General features: G+C 36.3%; 1 protein-coding gene and 1 pseudogene across 1 annotated transcript; both read right to left on the reverse strand.

Annotated features, from left to right (window-relative positions):
* Positions 1 to 585: 585 nt before the first annotated feature.
* LOC139817656 (uncharacterized) lies at positions 586 to 3,286 on the reverse strand (annotated as a pseudogene).
* A 2,638-nt stretch (positions 3,287 to 5,924) lies between these two features.
* Positions 5,925 to 19,823, reverse strand: LOC139818316 (uncharacterized). Its single transcript, XM_071786933.1, has 7 exons — positions 19,602 to 19,823; positions 18,796 to 18,858; positions 18,515 to 18,718; positions 18,006 to 18,324; positions 17,681 to 17,908; positions 16,987 to 17,039; positions 5,925 to 6,086 (listed from the first exon to the last, which is right to left on the reverse strand). The coding sequence occupies exons 1-7, from the start codon at positions 19,821 to 19,823 to the stop codon at positions 5,925 to 5,927; spliced, it is 1,251 nt and encodes a 416-aa protein (XP_071643034.1).
* Between the last annotated feature and the right edge of the window lie 197 nt (positions 19,824 to 20,020).

The following is a 20,020-nucleotide window of genomic DNA, read 5'->3' on the forward strand; positions in this document are numbered from 1 at the left end:
TACTATTATCGCTGGCTTTTACGGAAGGATCGCCTCCTAATGCGTCAATCGTCCCGCGAGAACGGAAGGGCCCAAACTCGTCAGTCAGCCGAAGCAGTTTCGAGTAATGATTCGACAATTAATAAAGACAATGCTTAATGAACTTCATGCGTAAAAAGGACCTCGCTCCGGCTGAGTACGTATTTTTTATAGTGACCGATTTGAATGCTGGCTGGATTTGCCGTGTCCTGATTTGCTAATGAGGAAATAGAGGTGGTAATTATGGGAGGCTTTTATGGCTTCCATTGGTTAGAATTAATTCCTTCTAGAAGGTTCTAAGAACGCTTTGGAGGGAGTCAAAGGATGCACTTGAGTCATACTGCATTAGCTCTCGACTGATAAATATGTTATTTTTCTCGCGCTATCATTCGGACGCTTCTTCACCGAGATCCTTTGATTCCTGCCGGCATTCTGGGTGGTAAAGCCGAGGCGTGTTTTATATTATTATCGATCGCATTGTAGGGGACTGCGACGTTTTAGTGAATCATCGCATGGTAAGGGGCGGCTGCAACGTCTTGGTGAATCATAGCGAAGGTTAATATTAATACGAAAATGCAAGGTTTACGACAGAGACAATTATAATTGACCGATTTTGAAGAGTTTTGAAAAAGGGGACAAAAATTTTCGTGACGTCACACGGGACACCCGATATATATGGAAACTTTCCGACGAAGAACGCGAAAACATGTTTGCGACAAACTACGAGCGAACACGCGTGCAAAAATAAAAGGCGCAATGGACACATGTGATCCCATATGGCGAACGCGTGATAACGAGCGCGAGCGACTGCGAGGAAGGGCGAGCGCTCGAGGAGTCTCTCGCTAGCCGTGATACTGTGCGGACGCGTATACGGGTTATCCGAGCTGCGAAATACGAGAAGTCCCGCGTACGGAGCGAATCCGCTATTTTATCATTAAGGGGTTATATCCACTTAGGAGGCAAAAAAAAGCGATTTTTTAAGAATTTATCCTGGAAAGACATTTTAATTTATAAACACAAAATTTTGCACACTTATTGTAGTCACTTTTAAGTATAATTTCAAATTTTTTTGTTTAAAAATAATAATGTTTACAGCCGCTATAGCCAACGTCCGGGAGCATCTCTAAAAAAACGTGTCTTGCGGTGACCACTCTATTTCTGGACTGAATCATCTGAAATAAAAAAACCAAAAAGATTTCGTTAATATAATATATTATCTAGTATTTAATCGAAGGAATAAGCAAAATATTAATTTTAACAAAAATGGTGGCTTTTTAAACAAAAAGTTTCGATTTTTGCTCTAAATTTTGGCCTTAAATTGTTTATAAAATGGAAAATATTTATCGACGAGTAAAATCCTTCGATCAATTACTAAAAAATATATTTATAAAGCTTGTGTAAAAATTTCAGCCCAATCGGTTCAGCCGTTTCCGAGAAATCGTGGTCACCGACTTTGAAAACACAGTTTTGAGATAAACGCGTTTAAAGTTTCAAGAGTACTTTATACGTAATAAAAAATTTTTTTTCAACTTACATCGAGTCGTCTATTCCAGGCCCATACAGTAAGCCCTCTGATTTTTCGGCAGCTTCTAGAAGTTCATTTTGATGCTGTCTGCGGACCATTCTTCCCTCGCGCGTGTTCTCCTGCGCTCTTCGGTCGGCGATCGTGACGCGTTCCGCATCCTCTTTTTCGGCATATAAGTGCTTTGGGCCCAAGCGAAAGTCCGATTGCATGCATATAGTACAACAGTGCAGCTGTTCCTTTGTTAAATACGCCGGCAGCGATGTATGCAGCCATTTCTACGATTTTTGAGCCAGACGGAATGATTTTTGGGGTGATTTTCCATATAAGTTGATTGTAGCTTTCATTGGAGTTTTGTGTGAAACCACCGACACATCTTTCTAGCAATTTTTTATTGCTGAGATCTGTATAGATCGGATCAGAGCCTCAACAACATCCTGTGGAAATGGCTGGTAATCGTGTTTAAAAGCAGCTAATTCATTCGCAGCTACTGCTCGCTGCCAAGAGCATCATGACTTCGGTCCGTTTGGGCACTTCTCATGTTGAGGATTTTCGTCCGTTGAACAATAATGGTAATATGTAGACCATATTGCGTTATACATATTCTCTACGGAATCACAATTTCTTCTGATCGCTAAGCCATAATAAACTGTCAATTTATCGATCAGTTTAGCTGTAAGCTTGCCTTTTCCACCAAGAGAATTTTTTGTCTTTTTTTTTTCACTTTTTCAACAGTTTTCACATTTTTTTCCACACAATCTTGGAGTCGCGAGCCCATTCTCTTCTGCACGTGCCCAATACATTCTTTCTTGATGACTTCTTTATCGCCGTAAGGTGCAGCTTTCAAAATCCCCGAGAACGTTTTCGAGTCACCGTCTCCGATGTAATTTCTGTACTGCACTTTGAATTTTTTCATTGAACGCTTGAACATTGAGATTACTGCATCAACTTCCATTTTGCCTGAAGAACCCTTATGATTTGCATCGCAACTATCTTGATGACTTTCATACCATTCATTATACTCTTCAGTATTCAATTTCTTATTCCAACTTTCACACTGTTTGCAGTAAGAACTTTTCACAAAAATGTCAATGACTTTTCCGGAATAATATCCGATCAATGATGTCACGCCGTATAAGGAATTAAATCCTCGCTTTTTCCAAATCCCGTCGCCAGATACTGTTAATTCTGTAGAATTTGCATCGCCTTGGTGTTCAGAAGTCAAATTTTTCTCTTCGGTACAAGCTTGTTGGAAAAGTTTCTTGGTGGCTATTTGTACACAGGAATGCAAATTTTTTTATAATTAAATCGTAAGTATGCTGCGTTAGAAAAGCTGGCATGTCCATTAATCCACAGAATTTTGTTGCGCCTTTCAATCCTAATCCAAGAACTCTCATGACAAATAAATAACGTCTATTTATCGCATAAGAATGCTTGACATAGGGACTAGAGTTTATGGTACGAGCTGCACACTTACCGCACAACAAAACAATCTTAAAACCAAGTCCTCGTTCAGAAGCAGTTTCAAACTTCACGTTTTCATCACAGATTTTACACTTCACATATTCAGAAATTGCTGCAAACACTGTAATAAAGTTCAAAATTCGATATTCAACAGACGTAATCATCTCCTCTTGCATGTGTAATTTTTTCGCAAAGGCACTAAAACTACTTTCGTCCGTCTCGGCTGTTTTCGAATTAAAAACATTTTTTCTCTTTTTTGGTCTCGATTTGCGTATGCTGGAAGATGTTATGAGGTCATGCACAGTGCCAAAACTCCCAAACTCCCCAAGCTTGACGACCAATTTCAAATTTAATTTTTCCTCCGAAAGATAGCCCAATTTCTCCCACTCGTGCGGGGGGTGCAGTTTGGAATATAAAAATTCCTGTGGTCAGGTGGACTCGAACCCGGGTCCTCGGGATTACGAGTCTGGCGCTTTACCACAAGACCACACTGCCACCCTCTTGTACCTCACATACATTATATATAAATATTACATGTACAAATTACACTTTTTTATACTTCAACAAGCGTGAATCATATAAAACAAAAGTAGATTGAAATTTATTCTACAAATAGCGAAAATACTTCGCCTGAGATTACGCGTCACGTGAGCGATCGGCGGCTCGGCCGTTGAGCCTCGAGCGATAATGGGGGTATGAAAGGCATCGCCTCGGGAATCGGCCCGAAATGTGCAACTAAATCCCGGCTTTATAGGTCAAAGCATGAAAATTTCTGCAAGAGGGATCAACATAATTTTTTACTACAATTTTTTTTATGTTTATTAATTATTTTTACATCTCTACATTATTCCAAAGATCGTTCTTTGATTATCGTGCAACAGCAACTCAGATTCACGCCGAGATACCGAGAAAGCATTTCCAGCGTAAAAACATCGTTGATCTGATGTGAATCTGGCTCGGTTTTTCGCGCATGCGCGGCGCATATGGTAGGGGAGAGTTGGATATTACCGAGCCCCTAAGAATTGAAGCGTATATCTAAGCTTAGAAATGTTTCAAAAAACAAAATGTGCAATTTTAGATAGGTAATTTATTTGGCTATCCATATATAATAGTAATAATCTTCAAAGTTAAACACAAACTAAAATATTAACAATTTTCTAAAAAAAAGAGAAAACGCGGTATTACCGAACTGGTCTGATAATATCGTGCCTATAAAAATTACTTTAGCTTTAGCCAGTGACATGAAGTAGAACACAATAACAAAATGTTTTTTTTTTTATATTTATGCATTAATATCGTCTAGTAAGTACCTACATATAAAAATAAGTGAATGTGTTAACATAACAAATAACGATCATTATAAATTCAAATCAAAACTTAAGCAATGATTTTTTCTGTAAGCACCTTACATTGTAAACTAAACAGTCTTGGTAACTCTTAACACACAGTTATCGTTACACCTATTGTCTATGAATTACAAAAACAACTTTAAAATTTTATCAGTCTCCAAAATTTAATCAGTCTCAAAATTTCAACTTTGGGCGCGAAATTATCAAACTCAATCATTTCACTTTACAACCTTAAAATATATATTAAATAAACGTGTGTTTCTAAAATCATTTTGCAATCTAATTTTATAGTGTTTTAGCCTATCAAATGCGTCAAATTTAATTCTGTAATGTAAATATTATACTACTCACCTCTTATCAAAACTACCAGCAAAATTACAGTGAATAAGCAGAATATCTTGCAGAGCGCAGTGTCTTCACATGGATGGCCGAAACGAACTAACAGCCAGTGATGCCGCTGTGCAGACCGACCAGCATACTACAGCGTGTGGAGGGAATGCGCCGGCAAGGCTGCGCAAGGGCATAGCCACGCACACTAATGCAAGCTCCTCTGTCCGTGTACGCTCGGCGCAAAGGACAGAACACGATCGTTGTCTCCTTCTCTCTTGTGCTATGACGTCGCTATGCCAATGCCGGCTATGCCGGCACATATTTCAGATCTCGCGACTCTCCGAATCTCGAGTTGGCAAATCGATGGGCGACGTTATTTATTGTAAACTTAATCTTTTCTTATAAAATATTGAGATATATGTCAATCATTCTGTCGTTATTCACTGAAATATGTATAATCAATTTCAATTGTGAATAATATGTAAATAAAATGTCTAAAAATATAAAAAATACCAAATGCAATGACGTAATCTTTATAAACATAAAAAGTTAAAAGAATTCTCCGTTTTCTTTTAATTTGCAGACCTTTAAATATTTGTTTTGATTAAAGTTGAACTTTGTAAATGTAACAATGTATAAAAATCCACTCTTGGCCAATATGCACCGTTTTTTTTTTAATTTCTTACATAACAAACCAACATTAACTTTAACATGATAATATTATCTAAATGTAAATAATAAAATTAAATATTAATTCTGAATAAAAAATTATAGCTTGTAGTATTTTTACTTATTTAATTTATTTTGTATTTATATACAACGTGCATACTGTTGCTCAACGGAAACCGCAAGAAGGTGGTGGTCTTTTCCGTCAGGAAGGAAATGTAAGGAATTGTTAATTTATTATTTGTTATTAATATTTTGTTAGTAATTATATACAACCATTACGTAGCAAATAGTACAAAATAATTTCAATATTGAAATCATTGTAATAACAAAAAATCAATTTTTTACATTTCTTTGTGCATGTGTGTGTTTTATTGCACTATTTTTTTGGCAGATTTCTTGTATGAATGAAAGAAATAGGAAAAATGAGAGAGAATGTGAAAAAGGAAAAAAGAATGAATGAAGGAGTAAATGATAAGAAGTAATTGAAAACCAAGTCCCGGTTTTAGGCTGAATGGCCGAACTAAATATATTATTTTTATTATTATTAGTTTAATTAAAAAAATATTTTTTTATTATGGTTCCCCCCCTTCCTCCACGTCCACCTCTTTCACGCCCACCTCTTCCACCATTTCTTGGGTCTCTCCAGGAGAACTTTGTGAGGCCCCCCCGCTGCCTGTACCAGCGGGCACGCGACCGCCCACCTCCAATGCCACGGCCTCGTCCTCGGAAAAGATCTGAAATTAAAATGTACAAATAAATGACAAATGGCGGAAAAGCAATACACACACACACACACACACACACACACACACACACACACACACACACACACACACACGCACACACGCACACACGCGCACACGCGCACACGCGCACACGCGCACACGCGCACACGCGCACACGCGCACACGCGCGCACGCGCGCACACACACACACACACACACACACACAATATATTGTGACGTGACATTTGTCGCGTCCGCCGCCCAGACGATAGCTCGGCAGAGGGGAAGGTGTCAGGGATGGCGCCTCGACTCGGGTCGAGGAAGGGCTACCCGCGTTAACTAACCTTTTCTTGAGAAACATTCCGTAGGGATGACAGGTGGTGCCGGAGCGTGGGATCACGACCAGATGTAACGACGATAGTCGCGACGAGGGAGAGACGGGCGCTCGGAGGGCGCATGACGGAGTGGTCGGCCGACGGGCGGTCCACCGGGACCTGCCGCTGGAAAAGCGCCGGGAATGCCTCGCACAGCGTAACACGGCCCCGCCGCAGCATGAGCACGGGTGCGCCACCGCGACTGCAGCGCGGGTGGACGACCCATACACACCGACGGCGCCCCAAGGGCCGAGCGGCGCCGCCACGGCCTGGCCAGCCGGGCGAAAAACCGCGAGGGGCCCGCGCGCAACCAGCAGCCAAGTCAAACGGGCCGCGGGAAAATGGCGGAAATCGTCTGCAACGTCGCAAACAGGGCGACACACACAACCAATCGGCGGGGCGGAAGAACCGCGAGCTTGAGGGCGCAAGTGCGGGGGCCCGGCGTGGTCCCGCCGAACCGACCGCTCCTCACTGTCGATCTAGCCGCGGACGAGGAGCCACCCCTGGAGAAGCGCCCCGACGCCGCCGAGCAGCAGCGAGCAGCCGAATTGTAAGATCTCCACTCCGGTGCTGCCTATTAATTGAGGGCTCGATCTCGGTCGCGACACGGTGCCAGAAAGGCGTATATCGAGTAGATTACCGTGTGAATCGGCCGGATTACGTGTCATACTTAGCTACCGGCTCCCGCCGTTGTGGATGCCGGGAAGATTATCGCGGCTGTGTGTCGGGATCGCGGGCACGTGGCCGGCCGAGATCGTAGCCAGAAACAGTAAAAGCCCTACTCGAAAGCTTGCGAATGATCGGCAGTCAATTCGCGTATATCGTCGTGCGTGTCTTGTGAATCGTGGACGGAGGTGTGCCGCGGGCGGCACACTCCGGTGCATATTGTGTTTAGTGTTGCGTATTACGGTATATTGTCGCGTGTCGCGTACGGAAGTCCCGTGTGCGTGTCGGGAGGGACCGCGCCGGGCACCTGTTTTGCGTATTATTGTCGCGTGTCGCGTACAGAAGTCCCGTGTGCGTGTCGGGAGGGACCGCGCCGGGCACCTTGGGGTGCATTGGGGTGCATCGCGAGCCTCGCGGATATCTTGCGCCGCGTGTGCGGGCAAATATCGTCGCGTTTGCTCGAAAGGGAATCTCGCGAGCGCGCCATTGTCTGGCGTTGCATATATTGTGTCGTGCGTGTGCGAGTAGTCGTGTATGTCGAGCGTGTGAGGATTGTTACGTCGAGTGTATGAGAATCGTTTGCGTCGGGCGTGTAAGAATCGCCGAGCGTTCGGGATCCGGAGATTAAGGCGTGGGCGGATTGGCGTTATCGCGGGGTCGCGCTTAGAATCGAGATTGCGGGGCCCGCTTGAGAGCTTCGCTCGCGAAGGGAGCCTCGCGAGCGTGAACATCACGCACTTCGCGCGTGCTGTAACGGCCGATCCGAGTACTGCGGTGGTACCGGCCATTTGAGCGAGAGCCGACCTCGGCTTCCCGATACGATTTGTTCGCTCATTGAAGGAAATATATCTCATTAATATTGTTTATCGTCGGGCTTTATTTTTGTGTGTTGCTTGCGTCACGCTCCTTCTCCACCTTCATCCCTTTCACGCGGAGCTACGCCCTGAGCTTGTGGCGAGATTAAGGAGGAGAACGCTATCGAGACGTGGTGCGCGTCTATAATCGCACCTGGCGCCCAATCGAATGGTATCGCCCAAGACCTCAGATATGAGAATTACGGTAAGAGAAGTGACTTCGTTATCCCCTTGGAGCTATCGTCCGGTGGTCCGCGGATTAATTTGCAGCCGCGCCCCCTCGGCCAGCGAGACCGAGGGAAATCGGGTTGCAATATATATATATATATATATATATATGTAGGTCTAGAGGTATGTTCCGGGACTGTTTACGTTTTTTGAAATGTACAGTCCTGGAATATAACGCATATATATGTAATCAGATTCAAAAAATTGTCCCGAAACGTGCCGTAGGACATGAATTTTTTCCAGGACAGTCCTGGAAACTGCCAAATGTCCTGGAATATACCGATGTAAAAAAATAAAAGTCCCGGAACATACTTCCGGACCTACATATATATATATATATATATATATATATATATATGTAAACTATGTCCATACCTTGAGTATGGTATCTGAATATCTAAAATAATATAATTACATTTCGACGTTTTTCATATGGCTTCTAATGGCAATATAAATTGAAACGTTGCTACATTTCGACCCCTCGGATCGGGTCCTTATCAAGCAATCTAAATAAAACAAACAATCCGGTATAACATTAATTCGGTCAGCAGGATAAAATTAATAGTCAGGAGAACATATTATAGATAAAGCGATACCTGGTAACTATTCCTTGTCACAAACTTAAACGTCGGCATTCTCGGAAACCAACATCATCCATAAAGAAAAAAATATTAAAAAAAGAGATTGCTGAAATGTTTTTAATTAAAAAACATACGAAGACGATAAATTTAAAGAAGGATACAGAAAACTTAAATCCGATTTATGACAAAGTAATTTCATCGTTGTAAATATCATGCGAACCATATTTGTTTATTCTAACAACCTACAATGTGTCAGATACCGAAAACAGTCAGTATACCTGTCAACTACGACATGTTAACACGTGTTGGTCGTCGCTCCACGATAATGTTCTGCTCTGTAGAAAATTTCAATACTGACAACGCTTCATCGCAGTGGTCACTCGTTTATATTTTTAATGCGTTCTCCACTGTCACCGACTTACACGTGTGAGTTATGTTCTGCTCGCCTTTAACTGCATACTTTTTTACATTGCTCACTGACCATTATTTCCAGCGATCAGTTGATTTCGGGCAAAATTTTCGAGAATGCCGACGTTTAAGTTTGTGACAAGGAATAGTTACCAGGTATTGCTTTATCTATAATATGTTCTCCTGACTATTAATTTTATCCTGCTGACCGAATTATTGTTATACCGGATTGTTTGTTTTATTTAGATTGCTTGATAAGGACCCGATCCGAGGGGTCGAAACGTAGCAACGTTTCAATTTAGATTGCTATTAGAAATCGAAACTAATAAACGTTTTTTGTTGATTATTGTTGGCGGAACAAACCATTCTATTTTTGTTTTTTATATGATTTATTGCCTGTAAATAATTAAGAATTGTACTTTACTCTTTCTCGATTAAGATCTCATGTATATTGAAGAATTCTGTTACCATATTCCAAAATATATACTATGTGAGACGGTACATACGTATATATAAATGCAGAAATATAATCATTACAAATATAATTATCATAGTGATACAGATTCAATTCTCTATAAAGTTATATGTTTAAATACTCAATACAATATAAATGTAAAGGAGAGAGTGTAAAAGTGGCCGTTTTGTACCCCGATGGGAAACCTGTGAAACATTTTTTTCCATCTTATTTAAGGTTGAAATAAGAAGGAAATAATGGTCATTTACCTAGGAAATTACGGGAAATATTTTAAAATCTATAATAAATGTGTTTAAAACGTCTGTTAAAATAATTGTGTTTGAGAGGTTTAATAAAAGGTGAAACGTTTTAAAACAAGCACTACATTTCTATTTAATGAATGTTACATCTTAAAATTGTATATAATATTTTTATTACATTTTTAATATATATTTTTTATTACATATATATTTTTTTATACTTTCTGTACATACACATATATGCAGTCACAACATTTATCTTGTTATTTCTGTCCTGTTTTCTTACTATGTCAACCATTTATGAAAAATTCAGATATATTTAAAAGATTACAAAATTTAGTATTCAGAATCTGATTCAGATGAACCCTCATAATCATCTTCAAAATAATTATTTAAATAATCTGCAGGTAAATGTATTATTGGTTGATATACAGCAAATCCGAAGTACCATAGAATGGACGCAATTATAGATGCAATTATTGGTCACACATGTGGCTACAAAGTAGGAAAGCGAGTTGTCGGTTGCTGCTCTCACGTCGCAATAATTTGATGGTACTTTGGGTTTGCACATCAACCAACAATACATTCACCTACAAATTATTTAAATATATAATTATTTTGAAGATGATTATGATGGTTCATATAAATCAGATTCTGAACAATAAATCTCGTAATCTTTCAAATGTATCTGAATGTTTCACAGGTTTCCCATCGGGGTACAAAACGGCCACTTTTACACTTCCTCCTTTGAATCATTCTTTGAAAATAAATTATTACAAGATATTTATCTAGTAACACAAATATATATATATATATATATATATATATATATATATATGTATATTGTTTATAATCAGATATTTATGTATTTTTTAGTGGTACCGACAATTAACAAAACATATAAGGAAGCTTAATTTTGATATATCTTTGTATTTTGATTATACATATGGAAAATACTTCCGGAATACAAGTTAGGATGTCGATACATCGCTTATGGTCGGTCCCAACATATGCCGAACCATAAAGATATATATATATATATATATATATATATATATATATATATATATAAGTAATACAATATACTAACTTTAGGTATTACATGTTAAGCACATTTCTTGACGTTTGACTTATTAAAAAGCAGTACACGTGGTTTTCAATTTTTTAATAAGTCAACTAATAATATCTTAAAATATTTCTACAATCTGTGCAAAGAAATTGATATGAGCGTTGATAATTTCATTACAGAGCATAAGATTCTATTAGCGGAGACTATGATATTAATCTCTCGCATAAAAGATTCTCGTGCTTTGTAATGGATTCTTCCCTTTTGATATTCGATGAAACTTGAATCTGTGGTTTGCCCATTATCATACACCAATTGTTTTCTTCTGTTAAAATAAAAAATAAATAAGATACAATATTATACATTAATAAGCAGCGTGACATGAAAATGTTTCTTGTGTGTACTGCAATTTTACTCATATAACTGTCATCAGAATCAGAATAATTCAGCCTTCTTTAGGCTTTACAAACAGTAATAAAACAATATATGATAATATTTCATATAATAATTGTGCCATATTTATCTCGTCACTTATATGTGTTGCATACCATGCATTATTACTAGCAAAGGTTTCACTGAAAATAAAAACATTGATTAGCGAAAAATTTATTAAACTTATCTTGAGTATCTTTTATTATTATCTACAAACTATGAGAATATCACAATACTCACTTTTAATTAAATGTGTCTTACATGTATATACATCCACTTTTTTGTTCAACATTACTAATAAAATACTCGAATTACATTATGATAGCAAACATTGCTTATCCAACTTAATATAAGAAGTGTCAAAATTCGGTAAACTTTCATGTTTGATACTAAAAACACCAAATATACTATTAAAACAGGGATGCATGCAAAGTTAGGAAATTTGTCATATTTGGAGTAGAAGAACGTTCTGTTAGATTATTTATTTCTGTTTAAATAAAAATAAGAAAATTATAAATTATTATTTAAATAAAAGTTTTTTAAATGCATTCTTCTACAATGCCTCTAAATATGACAACATATGATTTCCTTACCTCGCGTACATTCCTGTTTCAATATTATATTTAGCGTTTTTAGTATCAAACATCTGAAAATTTACCGGATATTGACCCTTCTTATATTGGATAGCAATGTTTGCTGTCATAATGCAGCTCGAGTATTTTAGCAACGTGAGACTAGAGTCCTATAATAATATTATTATAGGACTCTACGTGAGACAAGTTAACACACACACACACACACACACACACGCACGCACGCACGCACGCACGCACGCACGCACACACATTTAATTAAAAGTGAGTATTGTTGTTATATTCTCATAGTTTGTAGATAATAATTAAGGGTATGTAAGATAAGTTTAATAATGTATTAGTTAATCAATTTTTTACTATTTACAGTGAAATCTTCACTAGAAATAATGTACAATAAACAACCTATACAAGTGCTGGGATAAATAAGGATAAATATGCACAATTACATTAAGAAATATTTTTATTTTGTTTTCTTATCGTTTGTTGATCCTAAAGGAGCTTGGGTTATTACGATGACAATTACACAGTAAGGTAAGATTACAGCACACAAGATATTTTTGTCACACTGCTTATTAAATATTATATCAAATTTATTTTTATTTTAGCAGAAGACAGTAATTAATGAATGGTAATCTGCAAACCAGAAATCCAAGTTGCATCAAATGTAAAGAAGAAATCCATTACAAAGCATGAGAATCTGTTAAGCGAGAGCTTAATATTCTAGTCTCCGCAAATAGAAGCTTGTTATTTGTAATGGAAAGATCAACGCTCATAAGACTTTAATATTGATAATATATATGTAAAAAGTTAAAGAAAATAACAAAATATTTACACATTAAAATTGAATTCGCAAAATTTATTTATGAAAATTACAAAGAATTTTATAATATTTAACTGAACTGGCTGCACTAGTTCAAAGTTTATCTTTTCTCTTCCAATATGGAGTAAAGAAGATAAATTCTGAATTAGTGCAACCAGTTCAGCTAAAACGAACAAATCTTATATCATGACAACTCTGACTCCACTAGAATTTTGTTTTATAACTTTTTGGAAAAAAAAAACATTAATAAATCATTTGTGGAATTATTTGTTACTAAAACCATTGCACGCGTGAAAAGTTTTAGTCGTAACCGTAAGATTCGACCAATCGCGTTGCTCGATTCGGCCAACCGTAAAATGCATCGTCTATAATAGTGAGCAGTAAGCAGTACGAAATGGGATTTGTTTATTTCGTTACTCCCGACAAAATGGACAAATCCCATTTGGTATTGTTTGCTGCTTACTACTTATGGCTCTGGCAGACCAGCGCGATTTGCGACACGCGACGCGCGATTATCCAATGGGCGTACAATTTTTTGAAAAGAGCTGTACGCCATTACTCTGTACTATTTACTGCCCTTGTAGACGACGCATAAGAATCGTAGCAATGCGATTACGACTAAAATTTTTTTTACGTGCAATGGCCTTAATGACGAAAATTATTTATGATCACATTATATCGTGACAACTCATCTGACTCGAGTTTTTTCTTATAAAGTAAAAAAAAAATTAATCATCAATAGAACTGTTTATGGAACATATTAAAAAAACATTAAAAAAAAGATTTTTTTCTAAACATAAATTTTAAGATTACTTTTAAATTCTATGTTTACATACTAATATTAAGGCCATTCTACACGCACTTTCCGTCATCATAAACTTAACCGTAACGTAAGGATTCGACCAATCGCGTTGCTTGATTCGTGTGACATACAATCGAATCAAGCAACGTGGTTGAATCCTTAAGGCCCGAGCACAGACTTTTGCATAACGCATAAGGATGAGAAATTTGATTGGTTGAATTTCTTATGCATATGCGTTATGCATGTTTGGACCAATCAAATTTCTTATGCATATGCGTTATGCGTTATGCAAAAGTCTGAGCTCTGGCCTTTACATTACGGTTAAGTTTATGGTTACGGAAGGTGTGTAGAATGGCCTTAAAACCCATTCTACATAAAGTCCTTATGGAATTATAACTTTTAAATAACTTTGATATTCCACATTACAAATTGGACATCTTTTTGATTGTAGTTCCAAGATACAATCACTGCAACAACATAAATGACCACAAGAAATAAAAATATGATCTGCTTTATTTACTAAGCAGATGCTGCAGCAGTCAGATGTACGTACATCAGATACTGACTGCACTGGATAATATGGTATATTTTCATTTTCAATTTCATCTGCAAAAATATTGCCATAATCATCGAAAAGAATGCGATAAATATTTTCATCTTCACCTGCAGTAAAAGAATTATGATTTTAGCTTACAATTACAATAATTACAATTATAATTAAATAAATATGTTTTATATGTGTAATGCAAATGACATTAATACAAATATAAGAAATATGATGTATAAATGTTTTTACTAAAATAAAAAATTACGAACAAAATACTTTTAATAGATACAAAAGTAATTTATTTGTTTTAAATTAATATGTGCTCTCTCAAATATTTATTTTAAGTGTTTCGGTAATTATATAACTAGAAAATTTAACGATTTAAATGTATTTGTTTTATATAACTTACTATAGTAATATTAACGTAAATAAATAATAACGTAACTATATATTCATTTTATACGAACAAATTATTTTCTCAGCAATTATTATGTCTATTGTAAAAATATGTTAATATTACTTTGTAATTTAATATTACTTTATGTAAAAGTATCTTACTTGAGTTTAAAATAGATATAACTTGTGGTGTAGCTCTATCAGTTTCATCATGTGACACATTTTCATGGGAAATATGAACACGATTTTCTCCTGATGTGGAATTTGATGTTTGATTATGTATCTCAAGGTTAGGAGGAGATGTGGTCGATTGTTCTAAATCGTCTATTGTTGGATTACTTATTTCCGAGGAAGTATGGAGTGATCTTTGTGGAGAAATAGAATGTCCCGTTTAACGACGACCACGACTACGACCACTATCAGTACTACGCCCACGATTAGGAGCACAATTACGGCCGCGACCACGGCCACGAGAGTATGCTGTATTCACTCGTCTAGATGAAGTATTATAAATTGTTGCATTTTCTAGAAACATTGAAACATTAATATGATTTTTTATATGTATTATTATAATTTCAAATTATGAATAAAATATAATACTTTAGTACTTCAAACTTTTTGGTAATTATGTATAAAAGGGGCCTCCTCTCCGATTTGTTTTATTTTTAAATATGTTGTTGGGTGTGTCTTCCCGAGTCATTTCATATATACATATAAGGGTCGGACTCAAATAGTTTCGGAGATACAGGCTGAGAAACACACACACACGGGAGGGATGGCCAATAATCAAGCGTCTCAATTCAAGTGCGGCGGAGCCCCTTCCCCCGCATAATATAACTGTAACGATGCACCCCGTGCGCCAAGCATCGTTCCCGGCTAACAACCGCCGGATGCCGCCCGACTGACGATCAGTCGGGCGAAGACCAGGGCGCGGTGCGCCCACATTTTAATCTTATTCAAACACATCGTGTGCGCGGGCCAAGCGCGGCACCGGTGCCTCCCGACGAACGACGACGGAAGCCGAGCCGCACCGAGGACGAGCGCGGCGCCGCGCCGCCCCACCACAGCGCGACGATCGGCCGCTCCTAGCGAACCCGCCGCGCCGGGCGGGTATATAAACCGACGCTCCGGCGAGAGAAAGACACTTCGTCTAATATCCAGCGTACCGCTATTCCGGACGAAACCTATCCCGACTCCTAGGGAACACACCAACGAGGTCCGGTGCTCCGAGCCTCGACTGAGAGCTCTCAGGTGTTCCCGCACTCCATCCGAACTAACCCCAAAGGCACGGTTACGCGGGGTCGAGCACACTCGGCCTCGCAACGAGGGCTCTCGCTGCCGCCGCCCCGGGACTCCGGAAATCCTCTGCTTATACACTACGCGTGCCCACGCGCGCTATCAACCGATTATAATACCGCGTTACCCTGCCGTTGTAATATACCGGGTCCATAAGCCCTCGTAATCCCGCGTTTTCGCTATCGCGCCGCATCGCGCCAAGTGCGCCTGCTCCATCCTTCCGCTATCACACCGCGTCGCGCCGAGTGCGCCTGCACTACCACACCGTTGTAATATACCGAGTCCGTAAGCAATTGTAATACCGCTATCGCACCGCGTCGCGCCGAGTGCGCCTGCACTACCCCGCCGTTGTAATATACCGAGTCCGTAAGCGTTTGTAATACCGCGTTTCCGCTATCGCATCGCGTCACGCCGAGTGCGCCTGCACTACCCCGCCGTTGTAATATACCGCGCTTACATCCTTTTGTAGACTAAGACCAAATAAATTATTTCGCATGCAATCATACTGGTTATTGTCTCTGGGCTTTTCAATCGAACTCCCGTCCCAGCGAACTAGTCCGCGTTCGATGACAAAGTTAGGCCGTTACATAACTAAACAAACTCCAAGCGTGATACCTAACTGCTTGAATTGAGATGCTTGATTATTGGTTCCTCTCCCTTGCATTCCCCCGTGCGTGTGTGTTTGTGCCTCTTTTATGCTTAAAAATATTAAATAAATTTAGTTTCATTATTGTTCACGTTCCAAAACTTTTATACGCTATGATGATTTCTAAGTGAATGATAAGTATTCTTTGGCGGAAATATATGAAGAATTTCAAATGTAAACAAACAGGGACTACCGTGCCTCTCCGCATGCAGGGTTGGGAAGAGGGTAGACCTCAGTATGCGTGAAAAATTACAAACCTATATATTATTATTTTTATCTTTTCTCAGCTTGTATCTCGGAAACTATTTGAGTCCGGCCCTTATATATATATATATATATATATATATATATATATATATATATATATGAAATGACTCAGGAAGACATCCCCAACAACATATTTAAAAATAAAACAAATCGGAGAGGAGGCTCCTTATATGCATAATTACCAACTTTTCTTTAGTTAAATATTTTAGTAATATTCACCTTCCTCTGTAGTTCAACAAAATGTTCCAAATTTATATCATCGTTATTGTTGTCTACGAAACAGAAAACATTTCATTAATTCTTTATACGTAAATATAATATTTTGTTTTGAAGTTTTAGAATATTTTATAATGTAAAATATTTTTTATGAAAAATATATAACATACATATTACCAGAAATATATAAATTTATTTATAAGAGAAATTAATTATTTATTAAGTACCTAACATCTTTTAATGACAATTTATACAAATAAAGTACACAGTAATATAAAATATATATGATTTGTAAAAAATCATTAAATTTTAATGATGCTGATAAAATAAAGAGGTATTGATATTGATAAACATAGATTATAAAGTAGGAGTGACACATACAAAGCTGTAGAGATAAATAATAAAGGAAAAATATATTTTATAATTTAAAATCTATAATTTTGTAAATAAATTTACGTTAAATAAATTTACGTTATTAAATTTTCTTTAGTTATATTGACAAATTTTATATGACAAAATGAGATCAGTGATCATTTAATTTATTATTTGCATAAAAAGTAAACATTACATATTTATGAATAATCTTTTTCTTAATATTGAAAAATAAATAAATTGTAAAAAATTCTATAAATTTCATCTGTGCTCTTTTCGATATAAAATAACCTAGCTAAAATATCATAAATAAATAAAATTATACCTTTATTCGGTAACCTCTGCATACTATATTGTTGATGTTTATATTCATTATTAAACATTTTCAAAAATTGTTGTAAAGATATTTTTCCAGTAATAAGATCTTCTTGAACTTCCATAATACGCAAATTCTTTTGTTTTTGTGAACGTGAACATAATCGTCTTACACGCAAACCTCTTTTTGATCTTCCAAGATCGAGTTCTTGATCCGTAATACAATTCCTCATTTTTTCTGAAAAAGAAAATAATAGAATATTGCATAACTTTTGATAAATAATAGCAGATAAGACAATAAATAAAAGCAATAAATAAAGATAAAAAATAATTACTTAAAAATATCCATAAATTAGGATGTTTTGTACCAAATTTTTTTGTTGCTATGTTATGAAAAGATTCGACTATGTTATTAGTCCTCGCAGGACACTTATAAACACTAATTTTTGGAGCTGCAGGAACCCAATTGCGACGTAAATATGCTAGAAATAAATGTATATCTGGATATTCTCTCATGCTATCTGCTTGTTCCTCTATTATTTTATAACCTTCTACAAAATATTCAGGTGGGGCTAAAGGTAAAGTCATTGTCATGAATAAAACATCAGGAGGTGCATTAGAAAGATGTAGACTTTTCCATTTACGGAAAACAGCCTGAAAACAACATTAAAAATATTTAAAAACTTTGTTTAATATATTAAATTTAAAGCATTTAAATTCGAAATTTTTTTTAAATTTTTGATTTCATCTTTTTATTTTTAAAATCTGTGCAATGAAAGAAATTTTTATACAGATTTTCGTGTGTGTCTACATAGATATTTTTTTATTAATAATACAAATTTACCTGATTATAATGAAACCAGCATCCATGAATTGAAGCGGATGGGAAATGATCACTAACTGATGTTCCTGCAGCAGTTTCATAATCTAACATAATAAATCGAATATTTTTCTCAAGATCAGGAATTAATTCTTTAATTTTTATCCATACAGCATTATAAAACAATTTAGTTCGTGTTTCAAATAGTATAAAAACTGTTGCAATTGCCTAAAGTATGAAATTTGGGAGTCATTCAAAAAATATTTTTTTTTTAATTTAAATTAAATTTTACTGTTAAAACTTACTGTTTGAAAATGACGTATATGTATTGTATAAAGCTGTGAAACTTTAGGAATTCTCGGAAGAATCTGAATAAATAATGAAAAGGATATTTATACATCATTGTGTTGAATGAATACATCATTGTTGCAAATATATACAGGGTGTTAAAAAAAAGGTTACATATTTTAAGAGCAAATAGTATAATATTAATCAAAATAAGAAAAAAAATTAATATGGATCTTACAATCTGATCTTAGGCCCGTGTTCAAAATGCGCTTACAACAATGTTAGCGCGCTTTTTTGTCATTCTATCTTTATCATTCAGTAAGTATGAAACAAGGATAGAACAAAAAAACGCGCTAACATCTTTGTAAACGCGTTCTAAAGGAACAGGCCTTACTGTCTAATAAACATTGATCTTACAATCAAAAAAATATATATAAACTATCTTTCTATTTTAGCTTATTATTGTTCTTTTTTTATTAATCATATCACTTTTACATTATAGTAAACAAAAGAATACTTATTAATTTTAATGTTATAGCAAAATTAATACTCTTTTGTTTACTCTAATATAAAGTTGATATGATCAATAAGAAAAGAATAATAAATGCAAATAGAATGTATTTGAAATAGTTTGTATCTTTGAAAATGAGTTGTAGGACCTATGTTTATTAGACTTTTTTATTTTGATTAATACTACCTGCTTTCAAAATATGTAACCCCCTTTTTTAACGTACCCTATCTGTATATTTACACATATATAAACACACGCGCACGTATATATATATATATATACACTTTTACAACAAAGAATATATATATTTACACAGAATGTTCCATCCAAAAACATTTCTATAGAAGAAGCTAATTCTTTTAATAATTCGTCTGTACTAAATATAAAGGCTACTTCATCAATTAATGATGTAGCTTTACCTTTATATATATTTTTTAAAGGTTCATAGCTTTCAAGCTGTGTTTGTAAACTTAAGAAATTTCTTGGTAAAGATGGTCGATATTTTATTTTTTTACGATAAAGAGGCGATCTCATTGTATTATACGTTAATGATACAGCTGCTGCCGGATTGTTTCGAGATACATGATCAAAAATGTCTTTGTTATTCATGTATACATTTTTACACATTTCTTTCATTTCTATTTTCATTTTTAATATTTCTGTTGCAGTTATATCTGGTGGATGATCATGTTCAAACATTAAAATGTACGTTTCACCTTCTTGTCGAAGTC

The sequence above is a fragment of the Temnothorax longispinosus genome, chromosome 8 (genome assembly GCF_030848805.1).
Source record: "Temnothorax longispinosus isolate EJ_2023e chromosome 8, Tlon_JGU_v1, whole genome shotgun sequence".
Classification (NCBI taxonomy): Eukaryota; Metazoa; Arthropoda; class Insecta; order Hymenoptera; family Formicidae; genus Temnothorax; species Temnothorax longispinosus.